This window comes from Heloderma suspectum, chromosome 4 (genome assembly GCF_057233095.1).
Source record: "Heloderma suspectum isolate Gila_16-S chromosome 4, 16-S_ref, whole genome shotgun sequence".
NCBI lineage: Eukaryota > Metazoa > Chordata > Lepidosauria > Squamata > Helodermatidae > Heloderma > Heloderma suspectum.
The window spans coordinates 187,955,356-187,979,482 of NC_139461.1; the positions used below are offsets into that span (position 1 = coordinate 187,955,356).

The window sequence follows — 24,127 nt, forward strand, 5'->3', positions numbered from 1 at the left end:
TCAAAACATTGGTGTAACTGCACACTAAGTAGCCCTCACAATGTCACGCAAATACAACTCCCTCTCAAGTCTATGCTCAAAATAGGTTTTGAAAGAAATTAAGGCTGCAACCCTACACACACTTACCTGTGAATAAGTCCCACTGAACTCAGTGGGGCTTATGTCTGAGCAGACACAGGGTTGTCTCCAATGGTATCATTCTGCTAGCTCAAAGCTTGAGGAAACCCTGTTCTTATCCTTGTGCAAGTGTCAAATCCAGTACTTTGATTCTGCTTGCACAAGCTGTTCCACAAGGTGTTTTACAAGCTGTTGTGCAAACCGTTGCTCAAGGCATTGCACAAAGTGCTGCACAACTCATTGCAAATTCATTAGTCTAGGTGTTACTTGTGATAGTTCGGACAACAGTTGTGGAACTGCTTGTGGAACAGCAGGAACTACTGTAATTTTTCTGCTAGCATACGATTGAGTATAACTCACATATAAGATTGCACTGTGAAACGCAGTGTATTCAATAGCTCTGCAGTGAATGGAGAAGAAATGTGAAAAAAGGGCTGCCCTCCAAGCAAAAATATAAGAATGTGAAGTCAGTATGCCCTCTATTTCTAGTTGTTGGGGGGGAAGGTATATTTTCAGTATGGGGGCGGAAGGGGAGAGGACCTTCCCAGTTGTCTGTTGGAGGAATTAGAGGAGACACATAAAGCCATTAATATTTGTGAGCAAGCACCATTCAGGTAAATGCATTACAACCATACCTTTATTTCTATTTCCTTGACTCTGCTGAAGAATTTGCACTTCCTGAGCAATTTTCTGTTTCTCAGCCTCCAGAGCTTCAAGAATCTTGGCATGACGAATTGCATGATCTTCTAAAACCTAACACAGAACAAGGATTAGGAGCTTTTTCAGCAAAATCTGGTCAGCTCTTTAAAAGGAGGAGTGATATTTAATATCATACTTCACTACATTAGTTGTCCATCCTAAATTGGATCAGTTCTATTAATTACCGTGTCTTACCCATTACACTTAAAACATAAACACTAGAGGATCCTGCCTTTAAATGAATACAAAAATGGTAGTGAAATGATATGCTCCAGTGGTAATTCAGACCAGTCAGCAAGGGTGGAAGGACAGAAATGGTTGTTTTTAAAATCAGATTTACAAATAATTATAGAATAGTATTTACTCTATAAATATAGAAATGTAATAAATAAATAAACACTTTTATACTGTAGTTTTAATGCTTTTATGTTTTATATTGTTTTATGCTGTACTTGTGGTTTTAATTTTTGTGAACCACCCAGAGAGCTTCAGCTGTTGAGTGGTATAGAAATGTAAGAAATAAATAAAATAAATAAATAATAAAAACTATAATGATCTAATCTGAGGCACTGGAGCTCCAAATACCAGATGCTGAGTGCAAAACGACAACAAAAAGGGACAGCCATCATGTTCATGACTTGCATATGACCATCCCGAGGCCTTGATCTGATTCAGCCAGGTAGATCGGATATTTTCTAACTTTACAGTTACAGAAGTGTGACTCAAACCAAACTTAGTTTTAGCTTATATGCCATTTTTCTACAATGGACTGTGCCTAAAGCAGCTTGCAACATCGAAATATATCACATGGGGGGGGGGGAGCATATTATAAAACACATCAGTAATTTCAAATAAGACAAAAACAATTCAGCAAACACAGGATCAATTAATTACTATAATCTAGATGTAATACATGACAAACATAGAGCAAAATAAAAAATAACAGACCAGGGGGGAAAAAATCCCCTAGCCCTCACTGCTAGCACTAGTCTTGCTGTGTTACAATGGGCCACAGCAACCTGGCTTAAATACAGTTCAGAGGGGAGTGGGTATTTTCCATCAGGCTAGATGATTCATATTTGGCTCTCTCATCTCTCCTCCAGAGGAGGCTGACAGCAGCAAGAAGGAAATGCTGGTGACTGGCAATGGTGGCAAGTCCTCTCCCCCAGCTTTCCAGGTGTTCTGGATGCTAGTCTCAAGCCTGTAATCATTCCTAAGCTGAATTAATGTTCCATTCACAAGGAGAGATAGATATCATTTTCCTTTGTATTTACATTTGCAAAGAACAATTTTTAAAGACATCGCACTTACTTCCAATAGATTTCCAAATATCTAACATGGCATTGAGTGCTTACGCAATACAGCCTCAAGAAATGCCTTTCAGTGGCCCACATCAGCACAGCACCCAACTTACAAAAACTCTTATTTCCCAAATATCAGCCGGCTTCACAAAAGGGGAGAGCTAGAGGACACCCGAGACCTTTTCTTGAAGTCATGCTGGATAGAATGTACAGATTCAGCAAAGGAATACTAAATCAGGTACAATGTCCAACTGATGAGACATGATACTGGTTTTTGTCATTGTTGTTTTATAATTTACCTCTCTGGCAGCCAATGTCTCCATTTCCAAGCGCTTCTTGTTGAAGTGTACCTCTAGTTCAAGACCTCGCTTGGCTTTCTCCAGCTCTTGAATTTTGTTTGCGGCCATTTGATTATTCATTTCCTGCAATTGCTTCCTACGGGATTCTTCTTCCTAAGAAAACAAAGAAGGAATAATATGTGCCAATAAAAAATTATTTACCCTATCAAAGCCACTGCCCCCAAACAAACAACACACACACGCACGTGTGTGTGTGTGTATTTGTATGTATACATATGCAAGTAATTTTCACAAGGATTCTTGAGGCAGGGTCTCTCATTTTCTCACTATCTTTTTTTCCCCATTAACCCACATCATTCTGTCTAATACTGCATAGTGGTCCTGTGCCTATCAATTCATCAGAGAAATGGGCCACCCACCATTAAGGTAGTGATTTCTGCATACTTGAAGATCCCTCAAGAATTCAGAAATAAATTGTTTGTAAGTCAAAATGGAGGGTGGGGGGAGCTTTAAAGCATCCCAATAAAACGAATATGCTCATTGCACAGTAGAAACCATGGAACTTTGGAAGGAGTGGAGCATGTTTTGATGGGAGAAAGAGGAAACGGCAGGGAGGGGGATGGGACTCCTCAGGCTCCTAACAGCTTATATTATCCTGGGAGGGGAGGAATGTGCTATGAAGTTAAACATCTCCCCCTCCTGAACTGTACAGACAGGTGTCAGGATGGGAGGGTGAGGGAGGACATCATTTTCATTTACCACTCTCTAACCTGCCTCCCCCTCCCCCCATGCTGTATCTATATCACATTATATCTATGAGCCCTTTGGAACTACATATCACTGTAGGGAGAGTTTGGGAAGGTGGGAAAGGGAAAAAAAACCATTTTTCTTTCTCCCTGCTGAAGATATCATATTTGTGTCTTCATTCTTTTTAGATTAGCAGTATAAGCAGAAGTGCTATAGTATTTATTTTATTTACAACCTTTATATACTGCTCCTCATCTAAACAAATTCCAGAGTGGTGAACAATAAAAGAAAAGATAAAACTCCATATTAAAATGTTTGTTTTTAAAAACAGAATACCAATAAAAACCATGGCTGATCAATCAAGGAAGGCTTCTTGAAATAAAGACGTTTTCAGGTGGTGCCAAAAACAACACAATGTTGGTGCCTGTCTGAACTCCAGAGGCAGGGAGTTCCATAGGAAGGGGGGCCACCAGACTGAAGGCTCTTCTCTGGGTGGATTCCAGTTGGGCCATAGGCCCATGTGGAACCACCAGAAGCATGCCCTCTGAAGACCTCAGCGACCGGGCAGGTTGATAAGGAAGAAGGCACTCTCTCAGCTATCCTGGTCCCAAGTTGTTTAGGGCTTTGTACACTAGTACCCAAACCTTAAACCTGGCCTGGTAGCGAATAGGCAGCCACAGCAGTTCCCTCAGCAAAGGAGTTGCATTTTGGAAAGGGTCAGCTTCCGACAATAGTCGAGCTGCTGCGTTCTGCACTAGCTCCAGCTTCCGGAGCAGCCTTAAGAACAGCCCCACATACAGTGCATTGCAGTAATCCAGTCTTGAGGTTACAAGCGCCTGTACCATTGTGGCCAAGCTATCCCTGTCCAGGAGAGGCCTTCAGTATAGCAGGATGACTTTAATGAAGAAGGCTTAAAAGAAAAGCCTAGTTGCCATTCCCTAGCAGCCCAGCCCACAAACCACTACATTAAAGCAGCCTTCATCAACCCAGTGCCCTCCTGATGTGTTGGACTGCAACTCCCATCATTCCCAGCCAGCATGACAGGCTGGGGAAGGCTGCACTACAGTATACATCTTTACTGCTTCTCTTCCACCCATAAAGAAAATCCACATACAATCAGCGTAGATGTGGACACAGCAGAACGTGAATCTTTATCTGCATTGCAATGCTTCTCCAGGACTCATGAACTGACTGGATGCGTCTTTTGATGCAGCTGGTGATGTGACACCCCCCCACCATTCAGAGCCCAGTCCTGTTGCACGCAACTACGGGAGGATCAAGGCCATTTACTTTAAAATATTCAGTAACGACTTACCAGCTGTGTTTCTAATGACTTTATCTGGCTCTCATAATTTTTTTGCTGAGAACTCAGTTCTTCTTGAGCCATTTCTTTTGCAATTTGAATGCCTTGCATCATTTCTTCCTTAGCTTTTAGCCGTGCTTCTTCTATTTCCGATTCAAGTCTAAAGGTGTTTTGAAAAGCAAAGTAAATACTATAATTTAGTCCCAAGTAGCTAAGGTTGTTTTATAGCATTTTTTTTTATAAAGCAGAAGAATACCACTCTGATTATCCCCAGTCACTAAATATCGTTTCCAACCCCCATACATACATAAACTAAAAGTATGAGCTTAAACCCTCTTAATATGCTGTGCAGGACTTTTAACAATCCTTTCACCTAATCACAGTTGAAATTTAAGTCTAAATGTCCCCTTTTGGAAAAGTAGTAAGGGAGTCATTTTTCAAATTGTAATATCATTGCTCTCTGGCATAAGGGGCCCCACACAATCCAAGGAATAAATGAAAGATCCTTTGAGAGTACAGCTCTTGCCACTGACAGCAAGTCTGTTTTGCTGTAGTTCAGTACTACCCATGTTAGGACCATAAGTAACACTAATTTTTCTTGATCTTCAAAGAAAACAACAGATTAGCTCAACTTATAACCATGGGCTATAGGCCTAAATCATTGCCCACACTTACATTTTCCGTGCCAGCAAGATTTCTACATAATTAAAAAAAATTTAAATAAAAACTGTCAATATCATACTGCCCTTATATAAATCTATGGTTTGACCACACTAAGAATACTGTGTCACCACACCTAAAAAAAGATACTATGGAGCTGGGAAAAGGGCAGAAAAGGACAAATGAAATTATCAAGAGGCTGGAGCAACTCCCCTATGAGGGAAGGTTACAACAGCTGGGATTGTTTAGCTTGGAATAAAGGCAAGTAAGGGGAGACATGACAGAGGTGTACAAAATTATGCATGGTGTGGAGAATGTGGATAGAGAGACATTTTTCTCCCTCTTTCACAATACTAGAACCCAGGGTCATCCCATGAAGCTGATTGGTGGGAGATTAAGGACAGATAAAAGGAAGGACTTCACACAGCACATAGTCAAACTATGGAATTTGCATAGTGATCGCCACCAATTTGGATGTCTTTGAAAGGAGGTTAGACAAATCCCTGCAGGATAAGGCTATCAATGGCTGCTACCTCTCTGCTACCTCCAGTATCAGAGGCAGTAAGCCTATATACACCAGTTGCTGGGGAACATGGGCAGGAGGGTGCAGCTGCACTCATGTCCTGCTTATGGATTTCCCATGGGCAGCTGGTCGGCCACTATGTGAACAGAATGCTGGACTACATGGACCCTTGGTTTGATCCAGCACGTCTCTCTTTATGTATTCAGAAATGACTATGTCATTTGATTTTCATGTCCATATATATATATATCACCGTTCTAGAAACTGGCATGCAGCTTTGTCATATGCAAGAGAGAATACACAGTTACCATTTAAGCCAGAATATCTGCTATTACTCACTGAGCCCTTTGTGCAGTCAGCAATTCATTTTTTGCAAATTCAAAATCTTTTAGACCATCCTCAGGAAGGGAAGCCCCACAATACTGACTTTTTACTTTCTGAACTTCTACTGGATGATTAAACCGAAAATAGTGGTCTCCTCCAAGAATGATGCGATCACCCTATAAAATGCAGAGGGTAGTTGACAGCTTCATGTTATAATGAATTTGGGGAGGAATCAAGTAATATCAGCTTAGCCATCTACAGCCTGCTCTAAATCAGCAGATAGCACATGGACTTGAACTTCTGTCTCAAAAGCCACATATAAATTAATCTATTATTATGTATTACATGTCTATACCACTCCATAACCAAAGCTGTCTGGGCAGTTTACAAAGATTAAAAACATTAAAAATACATTATACAGAAATTAAAAGCCATTTACATAAAAAACACACGAACAGACAATATACACAAAGACAACATATATCTAAAAACAACTTCAAGAAATCAGTCATAACCATACGACAAATCCAGGATCGATTAAAACTCATCATAGGCTGCCAAATGCCTGGGAGAAGAGAAAGGTCTTGACCTGGTGCCGAAAAGATAGCAATGTTGGCGCCATGCGAGCCTAATCGGGGAGATCATTCCATAACTGGGGTGCCACCACCAAGAATACCCTCTCCCTTGTTGCTGTCTTCCAAGCTTCCCTCAGAGGAAGCAGCCGGAGGAGGACCTTAGATGTTGAACATAGTGTACGGGTAGGTTCATGTCGGGAGAGGCGCTCCAGCAGGTATTGCAGTCCCAAGCCGTGTAAGGCTTTATAGGTTAAAATCAGCACCTTGAAGCAGGCTTGTATTCTAGTTATGCTTGCTTCAATCAACTTACATGATGCAGAAATGTAGGCCCTGAAACACATTTCCCATTAACGTATGTCTTTGCTTCTCCCAGTGGAATAATATTCACGGCACCATCCGTATGTTCGATAACACTACAAATAAGAAACATGATGTTATCATATCAAAGCGATGCTGATCACTGTTAGATACACAGGTCAGAGTCCAAAGAGCTGATTACCACCCCAGTGGAATTTGACTCCTTTGCCACATTCACAACTACCCACGGTTTCAAAGGCCATGCCACATGGAGAACTGCTCTTTGAGCAGGGGAGTCTTTTGCTTCCTTGAACTCACATAACGAATTTCACAGTTCTTTAGATCATAGCTGCTGTTCATGTTTCAGCACAGCAGCAAAGACACTTGAAACGAATAGATTTTAAAAATAGTTATGTTACAACGATACCATAACAACAGAAGGGCAGCCATGCTGAATCAGGAGAGTAGTTCATCTAGTCCAGCTTCCTCTTTCCCCCAGGCCAAACAAATGTTTCTGGGAAATCCATTAGCAGGACATAAGAGCAATATCCCTCTCCTATTGTTACCCAGCAACTGGTCCTGAGAGGCAAATAGCCTCTGAACATGGAAGTTTCCTATAACCTTCTGTTGTATCCAATGTTAGTCTAACTTAATTCCATTTATTTCAATAGGTCTACTGTACGCAAGACAAACATTAAAGACAACCCCATGACTAGTAGCCATTAATTGTCTTATCCTTCCACAAATTTGTCTATTTAGCCATTATCCTAAACACATCGGTGTGAAACTCTGCCCCATTTGCCTCCAACCAATTATATTTCAATTTGGCTCATAAAACTATAGAGCCTCACACACATACTTATTTCAGTGGAACTGCATTCCCCTTACAGACATACCTGTGCACAGGAATAGCCCATTTCTCTCTCTCTCTCTCTCTCTCTCTATATATATATATATATATATATACACACACACACACACACACACACACATATATATACACACACACACACACACACACACACATTTTAGAGAGAGAGAAACACCTACCAATGGTCATCAGCAATTAAAACGCCAGACAGCTGAATATCATGATGTGAATATGGCTTGGATTTCCCAACGGTAGTTTGTCCTTCCTTAATCATGTAGAGCAACATCTCAGAGAGCTGGGGATCTTCATTGAGATTGACCAAGTTAGGTAGACTGTTATCTACCTTGAACGTAATACCTGCTTTCTAAAATGAAAGATTCAGAAAGTGGATCTTAATTTTTGGGACCAAAAATGGTATGTTCACATGCTGTTTTTAGGAACACAATATAGGCAAAGAAAAATAATTTAACTTTGGAAAAGTCCAGGATTTTGCATCAACTTCTGAATTTGCTTAAAGAATGGTACCTGTAACTCTATTGTTTCTTCAAATTTCTTTCTTTCTGCTTGTTCAAATTTTTCTTTCCAGGCCCTTTATTTATTAGGAGGAAAAAATGTTGGTTTAGCATCAAGCAGTAAACTGTATTATTTTTGCAAGTGCCATTCTGAGGCTAACAAAATTGATATATAATCCAAAGAAGATTGGAGTTACAAAGAACAGTCTTCCTTTATGGACAAGCAACAAAAATCATCATCATCTCATAACAGGAAACATACCAAGAATGTGGAATGAATATAAGAGCACGACATTGCAAATATCACCAATAATTTATTATTTTGAATTTAACCCCTGTGGAGCTCTTGGAGAATTTGATTGATGGAAGAAATACAACAGATACATGGATTTACAGTATAACAGCCAGTTAAATAATTAGGAGAATGTTAACACTGTCAATGGAAATCAATCACCATCTGGTTTTAATACCTATATCTACAGATAAAAGGCTACATACAGAAACTACAAGAACAACAGTTCCAACTTAGAAAACAAACCCCTTTTGAAAAGATAAAAATAGAACACATGGAAGAATTTTATAACTTGGACACAATTGCTAGGCCATTCTATGGACTTCTACATTTCAGAAAATAGCTGGAAATACAGTATTAAGTTAATACAATGTCAGAAATAAAGAGAAAATTGTGATGCACTTATAACTCCTGAAAGATTATACAAAGGTATAGGTAGCTCTATGCTAAAACACACAACACCCTTCATCCCAATCTATAGTGGACTTTCCACAAATTAAGATCTTCTTGTTTAATCTCCATAAAACAAACAACAGAATTACTGGAATAGCGATACCCCTTGAACCTTTGAAATATATGACGCCAATCAATAACAGGTGCTAAAAATTGTTATACTATGTAATAAGCACTGCTAGAATTCTCTGTACCAAACATTGGTGGGAAGATGAAACTTCCATGATTGAAGGATGGGAGACCAATGTACAGGAATATACAATCATGGCTTAATTTTTACATTTCCTACATTCTAAGGAAAAGTGGCAGAAATGTAACTTCTTTAATAAAAACTGGCATGCATTTCTAGATTACTGGTGTAACAAAGCATATTGACCAATAGATGTTAACCATGGGTTGGATCCAGACTTAAGTCAATTGCAATTAGGTCTGATTGAAATTAATGGGCAGGACCTAATACCGCCCATGCACTAGCAGGACCTGCCTCTAGCACAATGGGAATCCAGTGGTTCCTGAAGCAATCCAAAATGAGCAGAAACGTGCAGGAAGAATGCAGATCAGTGGAGCTCGCAGAAGTGAGCTCCGCTAACCAATCCTGTTCCAGAACTGGCAGAGGCTGAGCGGCAGTATTTGATACTACCCAGTGTGAAAACTTAGTCATGACTAACTGAAGTCTCACTGATTTCAGTGGGATCTAATTGCAACTAACAGTCTGGATCCAAGACCATGTATTTCATTTGTTATTAATTGTATGTAATTTATACCTATTTAAGTCCAGTTACCCACATTGCTTTTACCATTAAAATGTAAGCTAACAACAATATTATTTGGGGAATGCGTTTCTTTAGCAATTCATATTATTCAGAAGATTGTTAAGTAGTATTACCTTTGCATTTCACCCATCTCTCTCTCTTGTTGGTGTAGCTTCATTCTTAGAGATGTTATTTCTTGTATGTAAAGTCTCTGTTTTTCAGGGTCAACATTCTGAACATTCCTTTGATCCAATTTCAGTTTCTCAATTTCAGCTTTCAATTCTGTATTTAACAAGAGGGCTCAGCAATTAGTCAAAACAGTACCTCTTATATTAACAAATATTTTGGTGAAATCTGTGAGAATTATGTGACGATTCATCACATTAAGAAAAAATTGTGACAGTTAAAAGGAATCAATGACTTGGTTCACATAATGAAACAACCCATGGTTTGTTAATCATGGTATGTTTGGGAGCAAGCAAACTGGGTCCTGACCACTTGCCCATTTCTGGGGCACTAAACAATCCAGGGATGTCCCTGGGTTGTTCTCCGTGATGTCCAAACCTAGAACTCTGGATTGCTGAGGGAGAAACAACCCAAAGTTATAACACATGGTTTGTTCTTGGGTTATAGCTTTGGGTTGTTTCTTCTGCGTTAGGACATCACGGAGAACCACTCAGGGATGGACTGTACCTGGGTTGTTTAGTGCACCAGAAACGGGCCAGCGGTTGGGAGCCAGCACGAGTGCTCGCTCCTGAACAAACCATGAGTTCTTTCATCATGCGAACCAGAGCAGATCAGTGGGTTGGACAAAAAAGGTGCCCTCAACAAAAAGAAGGCAGTTTCTGTTTGCAGAAGGATTGTTGTACACCTCATACTAAGACATTGTGTCAAAAAAGTATGAGAACCACTGGGCACATTCAGACATAACACTAAAACTTGGGCTCACAAACTCCCCCCTCTCACTTTGTAAGTTTCTGCTTCCATTTTTTGACTAATTGCAGCTTAGCATTATGTCCAAACCTAGATATGTCCAAAACCTGTGGTTAGTCTTAACTATGGTTTACTAAAACAAGCCAACTTTAAAACATGGTTTATGAAGCTGGCATAATTAAGATTAAGGATCTGGACACAACACTAAGCTAAAGTTAAAAAAGGAAATAAAAAAGGAAAGCAGATGAATCTTCTCACAGCCCCATAGGAGGGTAGGGGAAGTACGTGAGCCTGTGGCTCATACAGGCTTGTCTGTCGTATGCTAATCCATGGTTTAGTGCAGCGGTAGGCAACCTTTGGGGGCTCATTTGAATATTTGGCAATTTGAGAAACTGTCCTGGGTACCACCACAAAATGGTTGCCATGGGAGATGTGGTTAGTCACAAAGGACAAGTAACCTGCCCCAAAGGCCGAGTACAAGGCAAAAGAGCGATCTGAGCCCAAACATACTAAACAACTCTTTTGAACCCAGTTTTCAGCGCCAACAGAAACCTATTATACAGAAGGCAAACTCTTTTTCCTCTCCTCGACTTCTTCAACTAGCAAACACATTCCTCCCCAATCTCTTTTTCTCTCTCACACTGGATCACCACCCATACGCTCTCTCTCTCACCCTGGATCATCACCCATTAGACAGTTGACTCTCTCTCTCTCTCTCTCTCACACATACACACACACCTAACCTACTATAGCACTGTATCTCCTTGTCTACAAGCTATTGAAGTACAGAGCTAATGGCCAATTTTCCTTCTGCCTCTGGTTGTTTGGATTTTGTCCTCCATGGTTATCATGTTAGAAAGTTAAGATTTAAAGTCATTTTTATTTTAGATCCATCCAAAGACTCTCGTTAACGTTAAACCTGCAAACGTTAAACCTTCAAACCTAAGCACACCTACTAGGAAGTTAAGTCCAAATAAATTCATTGGGAATTACTTTCAAGTAAGAATGCATAGGATTGGGTTTCATGGGCATAGAATATAATGATACAGGTCACAGTCAAACATAGAATTAGTTCATTTCAATTGGACTATGTTTGTGTATCTGTACTTGATTGGAGCCCCAATGTTTGAAGTTTAAACATTCTGTCAGTGCACTGAGTAAAACCAAGTATTTTATTTTTTTAAATCCAGTCTTTTAGGTGTACGCCTAAAAATGCACAGTGTGAATGGAAACAAACATGCGTAATATACAGATATAGCTATGCACATACAGATGGCTGTGATTGGCTGTAAGTCACCTTAGAGCTACCAGGAAGTGTTCTGCACTGCAGGTTACTAATGCGCACTTTAGTCTTCCCCTTGATAAAAAGCCAGTGTTCTGAGGCAAATTTATTATCATACAATAATAAAGGCTTTTGCACCTTTGTTGGTTTCAGCTACAAGTTTTTGTACGTGAATTGGTGCAGCCATCTTTCTGACTGCCCCCTCTTAACTGTACATTCCCTGAAAAATCTGTGTGCATCTCGGCATAGGGTGTGAAATAGCCTTTTTAAAGTGCAATCCTATGTATGTTTAGACAGCAAAAAGCCCTACAACTCCTAGCATGGCTGGTTGCGGAATGCTGGGAGCTGTAGGACTTTTTTGCTGTCTAAACACGCATAGGACTGCACCCTTCATTAACCAACAAAATTACTGTAAACCTTACCTCGGATTAACTTAGCACTGATGTCTTCATTTACTTTGGCAATGTTGATTATGAAACAAGCTTGCTTTGCATATCGAAGAGTACTGAGAGTTTCCTCTACGTTGGTGGCAGCCGGGCTTATTGTGGCAATCATAGCAGTTTTTGAATTTCCACCAAGGCTCTCTTTTAGAAGCCTTCATTTGGAAGAAAATAAAGGCAAAGTGACTTTTCCCACTCTGAATTTCTTTTAAGACTATATCTATTTTCTGAAGTTTTAACAAAGTACATTGCATACCTTAAAAGCAAGGATGTCTAAGTTCTTCACCTGTGGAGTGAAACCTTTTCCACCCAAACTACTCCCCCCACCCCCCACAGTGTCACCATTCATCTTCCCTTGCCCTCCAGACTCAAGAATCCTATCAGCACTAAAGGGGATGGACCAAAAGCCTCTGTGAAAACACAGATGTTTCTGGGGCTGCTTCTTCTCTGAGTGAAATGGGCAAGCACCATTCTCAAGTTTGGGTCAGCATCCCTCCCAGTACCAGAATGGACAGACACCCAGAGGTCAATGCATTGTTGGCTACGCACTGGATACCACTGCCTTCACTACTGGAAAAGCTGGGGGCAGGGGGAGAGCCCAGATCAGAAGTGGTGCGCAACTGTGGAATGACGTGCCAGTTGAAATGTGCCTGCTGACATCTTTGAAGGTTTTTAAGCAGGAATTAGACTATTATTCCAGCAGGCCTTCCCTTTTTAGAACTCTCATTCCTTTTTGTTGACTGTTATATAATGATTTTATGCTTTGTTGTTTTTATTGTAGAATTTTTTTGGTTAAACTGTTTTTAACTTTGTACACTGCCCAGAGTATTTGTATATAGGTGGGTTATAAACTGAATACATAAATAAATAAAACTATCAAACGCACTTCATTCAGCTTGGGCTGCCCCAAAGACTTGTTTGGGAAGCAACATGGCCCAGGCTAGACAAAGCACACCTAACTAGTCCTGGCTTTAAAGGAAGGGCTATCTCAGAGGTCACCAGCCCTAAGTTGGGAGTAAAAACAAGGATGCCTAAGTTGCTGAGTCATCAGCAACCGGAAGGCTGAGTGCTGGCTGGCTGAAAAGCAGCACCTCAGCTGTGAGCTCAAGGTGCTGATGGAACTAGCTTCTTTTGTGGGTTTGGGGGTGGGTGGGTGGGGGCACAGGCTTCCAAGTTCATCTATCCAATATTGCAGTATTACCCAGTTTTACCCACATGTCAGGATAAACATTTCAGAATAAGTTAAATATGATCTACGACCTGTAGATATATGCCTTCATTTAAATGAAGAGAGCTTCGGCTATTGGGCGATATAGAAATGAAATAAATAAAATAAATAAATCACTAAGAAAATTATGCTAACTATAGGTATCTAATATATACAAATCAGCTCTAGTCCTCAGTGCTGAAGAATCTGAGCACTGTGGTCTCAACTGGACCATTTCAATATACTTTGTATGATTTGCAATACCCCCAGAAGAAACTCATGAATACATACTGATTTTCCCATAAACTATTACTCCCTTGAAAACATGGTGCACTATGACATCATACGAAACTCATTTTTAAGTCCCACTGATTTAAATGAGAGAGACTTACAGTGTAATCCTATACATGTCTACTCAGAAGTAAGCCTCACTGAGTTCAATGGGATTTACTCCCAGGCAACCATTTTCAGGGGGGTAGTCTGTTGCAGCAAGAACAACCAAGAGTCTTGTGGCACCTTAAAGACTAAAAAAAATATTCTGGAATAAGCTTTCATGGACACCGTCCACTTCATCAGATGCAAGTAAACTATGTAGTTGCACTGTCATATCCAGAAAGTGAGCCTGGTGCATGGACTGTTTTAGGCTCAGGTTGATGATGGAGTGGAAGTTGTCGAAGTCCTGGTGGAACTTTGTCAGGGCCTCCTGTCCATGAGTCCAGATAATAAAGATTTCATCAATGAATCTCAGGTAGAGGCTTTTGGGGAAAGGAGCTGAGAAAGCATTGATCCAAGTCACCTATGAAGAAGTTGGCATACTACAGGGCCTGCATCTGATGAAGTGCACAATGCCCATGAAAGCTTATGCCAGCATAACATTGCTGGTGTTTAAAGTACCACAAGACTCTTTTTTTTTGTTTTTACTCCCTGGCGAGTATAGCATTGCAGCTTTAGTCTGCAATCATATGCACAATGAACACAGTGGGACTTACTTCTGAGTAGATATCAATAGGTCTAAAAAGTGCTACATTTCATAGCATCATGCCTATAGTGAATACTGACTTTTTCTTGGTTTCCTTGAATTAGCTCAGTTCGACGGATAGGAAACAGAACAAGAGTGAGCCAAAATGAGTGTGTGGAGAGGGGGGAACAGTGGTTTGACTACAATCAGCACCCTAGAGGGGATAGAATTCCATTATCTAATATCACAGGTTGTATTCCCCCATGATCTGACTGCCTTAGTGATAAGTCAATACAACCAGGAAGGAATGGATCACTACAAAAACTAAGTAACCCCCCCTTTTTCTCTTATAGCACATAAAATATATACATACCATGTAAGGACAGATTCCCGGTATGGAATGAACACTTTCTTCCTGTTCTGATTTTGCTCAGACAGTGAAGAAATAACTTTCCCCAAAGTTAACAGGGATTTGTTTATACTCACACCTTCCTATATAGAGGAAAGAAACAGCCATCTCATCAACATATTACAACCAAGGTTTCCTACGGCAAACATAACCAGAGATGAGTCAAACCAGACATTACTTTCTCCCCATGGTAGAAGCCCCTGGGAACATGTGTTCCAGGGACATTCTCAGCTGCTCTGTGCAGAAAGATCTCCAAATGTCTGAGCTGATTCTTATTTTCCCCCTAAATTTAATCTAGAAATAGGATAAAGAAACTCCAGGAAGCTGTGGCTGTAACAAGGGACACGCCAACCATATTGCCATTGCAGAGAATATGCATGGGTGCACATGCTTGGCATGGGGACCAACAGGGCAACTCATTCCATTGGAGAGCTGCTCCGTGCCTAGCAAAGTACCATCTGTACATTTTACCTTCAGTCTTTCTCCAGTGGTTTGAGCTGTAGAGCAACGTTCACTGCCTGCTAGGTCTATTAGATTAACCCGACTGATAATTCTATGTTCATGTTCTTCCTTTTCCACAGTATCTATCTAAAAGAAAGAAATGACTACAATTACACATCTCTGTCCAAGCTGTTGTCTATGAAGCCAGATGCCGGCTGAACATCAGGAAAAACTTCCTGTTAGAGCAATACGACAACAGAACCAATTCCCTAGGGAGGTGGCGGGTTCTCCCACACTGGAAGCATTCGGGATGAAATTGGACAGGCATCAGTCAGGGATGCTTTGACTTGGATTCCTGCATTGAGCTGTGGGTTAGACTCGATGGTCTTATAGGTCCCTTCCAACCCCACTATTCTATAATTTTATGAATTCAGGTCAAGCTAACTCCAGAGATTGTATCATGTGTATTTTTATAACCTTAAAAACTGGACAATTATAGTTTAACTTGCCATTGTAGCTCTATAACATTTAAAACTTCATAAAACAAGATAGCAATAGCATCAATAAGAAGCAAATGCTAATTTTACATTAGAAAAGGAAAAATATCTTACTAGAAGTATACTGTGTACATGAAACACTGTGTTCACCCTACATGAAATTACTTCACTTTGGAACATTAAATAAGTTTTGTTGATGCTCAGTCCATTAACAATGAAAGTTGTTTTTTCAAAAGGTATGGATAGTCAGGTCCAGCATAGATAAAAGAGGACACTGGCTTTCAAGCAAAGCAGGGACCTATAACATTCATAAAGAGCCCCACTCCTGCTGTGATCCTTTTGGCAACGAAGGGGCAATCTCCCTTCTCAGCCAAAATAATGCTGATTGTGGAAGGGTGAAGAATTTGGCTTTCCCAGGGCCAGCATCCTCAGTGCCTCATTCTCCCGTCCTGCATGATCCTTGGAGGTGAGTGCGTTAATCTGGGGTCCTGATCCTGTCAGGATCCTCATCAAAATAGATTTGGCATAAGCCAAAGTGAGACAAAGTCACAAATGGATCAGTTTAACAGTGTATTGATTACACATGTGATAGTAAATGGATGCAGAAATCCAGCAAGGCGAAGAACCTCACATGTCCCTTGTGCTGACCGGAGCAGTCGACTCCCCAAACAGCCACACATGTATCTGGGTCCCAATGAAGATACACTGGAGACCTTCCCGTGGACCGATAATCAGTTCTCCAAGTTGGTATGTGCACAAATTTCCCTTGGAGCGAGACCAATTTGGCATGATTTAAACAATGCTTATATACCTTCTCTTACATGCCCTAGTGGATACATAAAGAGTCACAGTCAAGGCAATAGGCCCCAACATTCCAGTCAGGCCTCGGAAGCTTCCCAGCTCTTCATGGAGACATAACACTACGCTCTTATCTGAGGGACCAGAGCGACCTGGCAAGATTCAAACAGCTTCACGTTTGTTGACATATAGAACTAGCCTTGTCTGGCACCAGCACTCCTGCATAAGGCAGCCTACTTAATTACCTAGAAGCCGCCTTTTATATTTTGTTAACAGGCCTCTATGCACTTAACAAACTGTGTAGAACATGACTGTGGAAACTCACTATACTCCTTGCCATGTCTTCTGGTGTAACCCACTACAGTGAGGCTGAGCACCTTCACACTGACTTGGCAGCATTAAGGAAAATACTACCATGGAAACTTCGTTGTGTGTGGGGGGCAGAGTTCTGACTGCTGTTTTTTTTCTTTCACTCTGCCCTCCCCCCATCACATAGGTATGATTGTAAACTGCCCCGAGGGCACTTGCCAGTTGGGGATATATATATTTATTTTAATAAATAGATTGTTCTTGGTGGCTGATGTTGATGAGGAAAATATCACTTATTTGCAAAGTCTGCAATGAGTGCATGAACATTTCTACCAGTAGATAGCATTTTTTGCTAGCACTACACTTCAATTTCACATTATTATTTACCATAGTATCCACATCAGATGACATTAATTACAGGTGTGGAAACAGACAGAAGAACCAAGTAAAATAGGCATATAGACGTCAATTTGGGGACCAAGGAGGAACAATGTTGGTGGAGTACAAATGTCTGGATATGTAAAGATGCAGACTGGAAGTAGTGTTAATAAAGAAATTATAGTCCTCACGCCACTTCAATCTCATTGATTTTAATACAAGGAAGAGGGGAAAGAGTTATTTTGCTGAATTCGTCAGTTTATAAAACCTGATTAAAAAACCTTAATCAAAAGTATACTTTTTTAAAAAGAAAAAAGCCGCATAGTACCTTTGATTGTGTCATCACCAGGGTGAAAACAGAATGAGAACGAGAGCTCTTGTCATTCATGCCTGTAGCAGCTGTAGCTCTGTGTTTATTTCCTAACTGGAGCCAACCCTGATAAAAGAGAGAGGATGTGACATTTTGAGAAAACATGTTGACCATCATGAGATCTTTTAACATAAAAAAAATACATCGTAACGGCACAGGCTTACAAAGAACACGTAACTACGATTTCTCTAGATGTTCAACCTGTCATAAGGTAGATTTTAATGTAGTGGAACACTCAAATATTAAAAACCAACATGTCATTTGAAAATCATTGATAGGAGCCATTGCTCATCCGTGGCCTCTAAAGGTGCAGTAGAATCCTGCTGGACCCACACATGTGGAGACACCTCCTAGAACAGGGGTGCAGAACCTGTTTCAGCTCGAGGGCCAAATTCTATTTCAGAGATGCTCTCAGGGGCTGCATTCTCGGATGGGTCAGGCCAAAGGCCAAAAGGGGTAAGTAACCAAGCTTTAGGAGAGGCATTTCAACCTTTAAGAATGGGGGAAAACTGCACAAAAGCCAGGAAATCACCAAATGATCAATGGTTGGAGAAGGGGGTGTGGCCATCTGAGGAAACCCAGACAGCCAGATTTGGCCACCAGGCCTGAGGTTCTGCACCCTTGTCCTAGAAGTTACTGTTGCTCTTGCCTACTCTGCTAGGTCGCTGCTGTGCAGTCAAGCATGTGACTGGACTGTACACTATGAGGTGAGACCTTCTTCACTTCTCCCAGTAACTTTCCCTTCACCAGGGCCCTGCATATGGTTCTTCCGCCAGTATCCTGCATGCCAGGTTTCTAGGGAATGACAAGCTGCTTAGAAGAGCAGCTGTTAGGAGAGGTGTGGAAGTTCTTCCCTTGGAGCACATAGGGTGCCCACCTTGGAGCACACAGGGCTCGCATCTTGAAGCAGCTGCCCATGTTGCTGCATGCCTGGCAACAAGCCAATGGGGAAGCAAAGGCCTGTATTAGTTTGATGGGACAACTCCGCACAGTTGTATGTGTGTGGGACTGGTGGAATGACATCCTAAAAGCTTACCCAAATGAGGTCCCACAATTCCCTTTGAACTGCAACCCCAAAGCTGGCTTGGTCGTACTGATTTTGTTGGAGGTTGGTGTTTTTCTATTTTATTTGTGTTTTGATCTGTTCTTTTTATTGCAGTCAACAGAGAAAAGCAGTAAACAATTATGTTTAGAAAACAAAATAACATAGATAACATTAACTCAAACGTACAACCGTACAAAAATAGATACCCTAAGGTAGCCACCCCTAGAAACAACCTCCCACCAAGACCACTAGTTGCTTCCTTGTTCTCATTACAATCAACAAAAATTTGGCAACAACTTTGCTGATGGGATTTTATGTGACAGCAGATACTTAACATACAATTGGGCTGGTAAATTTCTACCTGGTAAAATGGCCAATAAAGCTCTGTGTGTGTGCATGCGTGCGTGTGTGTGTCTTCTAGCATTTAAGAGAGCATCTCCTCAAATAATAAAAGTAAACACATAAATAAAAGCAAAGCCTTTGATAATTTCTCACTGGAGGTCAGGGGGAAGTAATAAAAACAGAAATACTGATGCTGCAAGTAACTTTCTATCAGTACTAGGATCCTACTACACAGAACTCATTGCCAGTTCAACTATTTTAATATTTACTTTCACAGATGCAGGCAAGATGTCAGAACTACAACCCTCACATTATTCTATAACATTATTTTTATGATCACTGAAAATTTGGAATAGGCCTTTTACATATGCCTTTGAAAGCCCCATCATTTATACTTCAACAACAAAACCTTACCTGGATATCTGAGTAAGAACTAACAACATTCCTAGAAGGAAAAAAATAATAATGTCATCTATTGGGGTGGGTGGGGAGTAAACATATAAATACAGACCAAATCCTACAAATTGTTCAGCTTAAATTTAAACACCAAGCAGTTTCTGTGAAGCCAGCAGAGAACTCAATGAAGATAGATTCTCCATACAATTCTAGCAGTATCGTGGCCCAAGTATGTACACCTACAAGAATGGAAATCCATTACCTGCTCTTAAGCTTATTAGAGTTTGCATGGGAATCTATATTTTATTGTGCTTGTGAGCGTTAGGCCTCTGATACCATCTCAGAGGTACAGTCAGGGCCAGAAATATTGGAACAAGGATAACTGTTTTGGCAGTTGGCATCTGTACAACACCACATTGAAGTTGAAAGGAAACACACCCAGATGGGAGCAAAGTCAGGACTTTCAGCTGTAATTCAAAAGGTTTGACAAAAGTGGGGCACTAACCATTCAGGAAGGACAGCCAGTGGCATACACACACCCCCATCGTTGGTGGCTCATAAGTAATGGAACAAACGAACATCATTTCAAACTTAAGGATCGCCTTTAATACCTGGATGAAAACCCTTTGCAACCAATGACTGCCTGAAGTCTGGAACCCATGGACATGACCCAATGCTGAGTTTCCTCCCTCAAGATACTTTGCCAGGCCTTTACTGCAGCTGCCTTCAGCTGCTGCTTGTTTGTTGGTCTTTCTGCCTTCGGTCTTGTCTTCAGTAAGTGAAAAGCATGCTCTATTGGGTTGAGATCAGGTGACTGACTTGGCCATTGAAGAACATCCCACTTCTTTGCCTTCTGGGTAGCTTTTGCTATACGTTTTGGGTCATTATCCATCTGCAATATGAAGCGGCGTCCTATCAGTTTGGCAGCATTTGGCTGAATCTGAGCTGAAAGTATAGCCCTATACACTTCAGAATTCATCCTGCTGCTTTTATCAGTAGTCAGGTCATCAATAAACACCAGTGACCCGGTTCCATTGGCAGCCATACATGCTCATGCCATAACACTGCCTCCGCCATGTTTGACAGATGATGTGGTATGCTTTGGATCATGAGCTGTTCCTTTTCTTCTCCGTACTTTTCTCTTCCCATTATTCTGGTACAAGTTAATCTTGGTTTCATCAGTCCAAAGAATCTTATTCCAGAACTGGGCAGGCTTTTTTAGGTGTTTGCTGGCAAAGGCGAATCTGGCCTGTCTGTTCTTGAGCGTTACCAGTGGTTTGCACCTTGTTGTGAAGCCTCTGTATTTACGTTCATCAAGCCGTCTCTTGATTGTAGATGTTGACAATGACATGCCTACCTCCGCAAGAGCATTCTTGACCTGGCTAGATGTTGTGAAAGGGTTCCTCTTCACCATGAGCAGAATTCTGCAGTCATCCACTTTAGTTGTCTTCCAGGCCTTTTGCTGTTGCTGAGCTTGCCAGTTAATTCCTTCTTTTTCAGGATGTTCCAAACTGTTGTGTTGGCCACTCCCACTGTTTTTGCTATCTCTCTGATGGGTTTATTTTGTTTCCTCAGCCTAATGATGGCCTCCTTCACTCGCATGGACACTTCTTTGGACCTCATGTTGGGAGTTCCAGTGAACAGCTACCAAATGCAAAGGTAACACTCAGAACCACCTCCAGGCCTTTTACCTGCTTGATTGGTCATGGGGTGCCCAGGAAACAGGCCACACCTGGCCATGCAGCTGCTTGTCAGCCATTCGTTCCATTACTTATGAGCCACCAACGATGGGTGTGTGTGTATGCCACTGGCTGTCCTTCCTGAATGGTTAGTGCCCCACTTTTGTCAAACCCCTTGAATTACAGCTGAAAGTCCTGACTTCGCTCCCATCTGGGTGTGTTTCCTTTCAACTTCAATGTGGTGGTGTAAAGAGGCCAACTTCCAAAACAGTTATCCTTGTTCCAATATTTCTGGCCCTGACTGTATCAGCAGCCACAGACAGTATCTCTGATCCCATCTGTTGCTGCTCAACAGAATGTTTGCAGTCCAGCTTCAATGAGAGAAGGGGAAACTATGTGTTTGGCTAGGATTAATAAAGACAAAGGAGGAGAGTCCACACATAGTAGAGAAGTTAAGGAGAGCTGAGATAGGGTGGCTGAAGGAAAGCTGAAAAGCAGCCAATGAACAGGGAAACAAGAGTCTAAGAGCATGATGGGTAGAGGAAACAGAAGTTTCTGGGAAACACAGCATGCAGCAGAAAGTCAATGAGAGGGGATCTGTGAGAAAGACTGGTAGGACCAGCAGGAAGTTTGGGTGAAGGCTGACTTTCACAACTAATTTCAGATGACCCACAAATTCCTTGACTGCAGGCGTCTAACTGTGTTCTTAACTAACGAGACTCATTGCAGGTCACTACATAGTCAGCTGTGGAAAAATTCAAAACGTGAAAACTTACACAGTCAAGTCTTGCACATAAGGCCCAAAGACGGGATGTTCTCTTACACGAAGCTGTTGATCAGAAAAGACAGTGCTGATTAGAAATCAGAATCTGTCATGAATCTATCTTTTTTAAAAAGTATTTCTACATGCCACAGTATAACACTGGAAAACCCTTGAAACAAGGCAATCTACATTTACACTACAAATACTTTTTTAAAATCATGAAGAAAGCTCTTCACTGCAAGAATCACACAACGCAAAGTAGGATGCAGACAAAGCTTTCAGAGGTAGACATCCCCCAAAGTAACAAAAGCAGGATATTAGAACACATAGGGGAGAGAAAAGCTAACCCTGAAGTTCAAGTGGGTGCCTTTTAAATGGGCTCCCGACCATGTGGGAGTCGCTTATCCATGAGCAGATCCCGCACAGCTCCAAGACCTCATGTGGGTCATGGGTACTGTGTGCAGCAAAACGCTGCCAAGGTACGAGCAGCCCCTGAGAATACAGAAGCTGGCCATCCCAACGTCTACATTCTACATATCCTTGCTGAAGCTCAAACACAATCCTCTGAATAGATATACAGTTGTTTCCATGCTTGTAACAGCTGAAATCGCAGCCATTGAGCAGAAACAGTCACCTTATGATGATGAGAGCAGTCCATATCCAAAGTTACTCTTCTGTATACCAGGAGTTTTCAACTTCAGCCCTACAAGCCAAATTGGCCCGCCTTGGAGCCAAATCCAGTCCTCTGGGATTCCCCAGAAGACCACGCCCCCTTCCCTTGGCTGCACCTTCTTTCCTCCAACCACCAATCGCTGGGCGGTTTCCCAGCTGTTGCAGGTGTTTCTCCCCATTCTAAAAGCTGACATGCCTCTCCTCAAGTTTAATTACTGGCAGTAAGGGTTTTAAGCTAAAGTATGCTGGCATTTCTGGAAATTTTGGCTCCAACCCTTTTGCCTTCAGCCCTGCCCACCACTGGAATGTGGTCCCCAAGCTCGTTTCCAAAATTGAATTTGGCCCAGCTGTACACTGGTGATTTCTCAAACAGGCAAAACACAAGTAGCAACTTACAGACTGCTTCTTCTGTCCTTTTTCAGCTTTGAGGATAAGCAAATCATGAATTTTTTCATTGTAGACTTCAAAATAGCTCATTTCAAGATGATAAGCAGTCTAATAAAAACAAATACAACCATTTGGATGGATAGTTAAGTTCTTTAGATAAACAAAGCTTGCCGCTTGGCTGCCTATTCGCTACCAGGCCAGGTTTAAGGTATTAGTACTAGTATACAAAGCTAAGCAACTTGGGACCAGGATACCTGAGAGAGCACCTTCTCCCTTACCAACCTGCCTGGTCACTGAGATCATCGGAGGGCTTGCTCCTGGTGGTTCCATGTGGACCTATGGCCAGATTGGACTCCACCAGGAGAAGAGCCTTCAGTGTGACGGCCCACTTTCTTTGGAATTCCCTGCCCCTGGAGTCAGGCAGGCACCAACACTGCGCTGTTTCTGGCGCCTCCTGAAAACAGCACTGTTCCAGGAGGTATTCCTTAATTGACCAGTCACAGTTTCTATTGACATTCTGTTTTTAAAATAGCATACTTTAAATCTGGTGTTTTAGTCTTTTTATCCTTTTACTGTTTCATCTCTTGTGTTCACCACTCTGAAATCTGTTCTGGATATGGAGTGGTATACAAATATTGTAAATAAATAAATCTAGCTGCGTGGGAGCTGCCTTTCTTGGGTAAAGCCCCACCAAGGAAAAGAGAGTGCTCGAGTATAGGTTAATGAAGCAGCTACATTGATAAGGCAAATTACATGGGCTTGTCTCACCTACTTGGGTTACTCCAAACAGAATGCCAAAAAACTAATTCTCTTCCCTACCTCACCCCCTCAAGAAAAGCAATGAACGTATAAGCTCAGCAGCATCAGCATCTAACAGCCACTTCACACAGTCTCCATGCAGTTTCTTCCCAAAGTGCGACTGCCATAATGACTACATGAAGATCAACTATGTTGAAGTGATGGATCACACTAACACTACCTCCACAGAACAGAAGTTCAACCATGAACCCGCCTCCCTGGAGATGGTCCCATGTATTTGAGGCCAAGTGTGGGGGCTGCTATCATTCGTGGAGCAGCCCTCAGCCAGCAGGCAGAA

At 41.5% G+C, this 24,127-nt stretch overlaps 1 protein-coding gene across 1 annotated transcript in view; it reads right to left on the reverse strand.

Annotated features, from left to right (window-relative positions):
• Positions 1–24,127, reverse strand: part of KIF14 (kinesin family member 14) — a 54,588-nt gene that overhangs the window by 19,141 nt on the left and 11,320 nt on the right. Inside the window, exons 5-19 of the mRNA XM_084851556.1 lie at positions 23,041–23,139; positions 21,986–22,038; positions 19,549–19,579; positions 17,706–17,813; positions 15,426–15,542; positions 14,919–15,037; positions 12,363–12,535; positions 9,860–10,007; positions 8,242–8,305; positions 7,896–8,080; positions 6,859–6,961; positions 5,989–6,149; positions 4,479–4,626; positions 2,417–2,569; positions 753–870 (exon numbers count right to left, since the gene is read on the reverse strand). Coding sequence (XP_084707682.1) covers positions 753–870; positions 2,417–2,569; positions 4,479–4,626; positions 5,989–6,149; positions 6,859–6,961; positions 7,896–8,080; positions 8,242–8,305; positions 9,860–10,007; positions 12,363–12,535; positions 14,919–15,037; positions 15,426–15,542; positions 17,706–17,813; positions 19,549–19,579; positions 21,986–22,038; positions 23,041–23,139 — 1,780 coding nt within the window. The remainder of the gene's footprint in view (positions 1–752; positions 871–2,416; positions 2,570–4,478; positions 4,627–5,988; positions 6,150–6,858; positions 6,962–7,895; positions 8,081–8,241; positions 8,306–9,859; positions 10,008–12,362; positions 12,536–14,918; positions 15,038–15,425; positions 15,543–17,705; positions 17,814–19,548; positions 19,580–21,985; positions 22,039–23,040; positions 23,140–24,127) is intronic.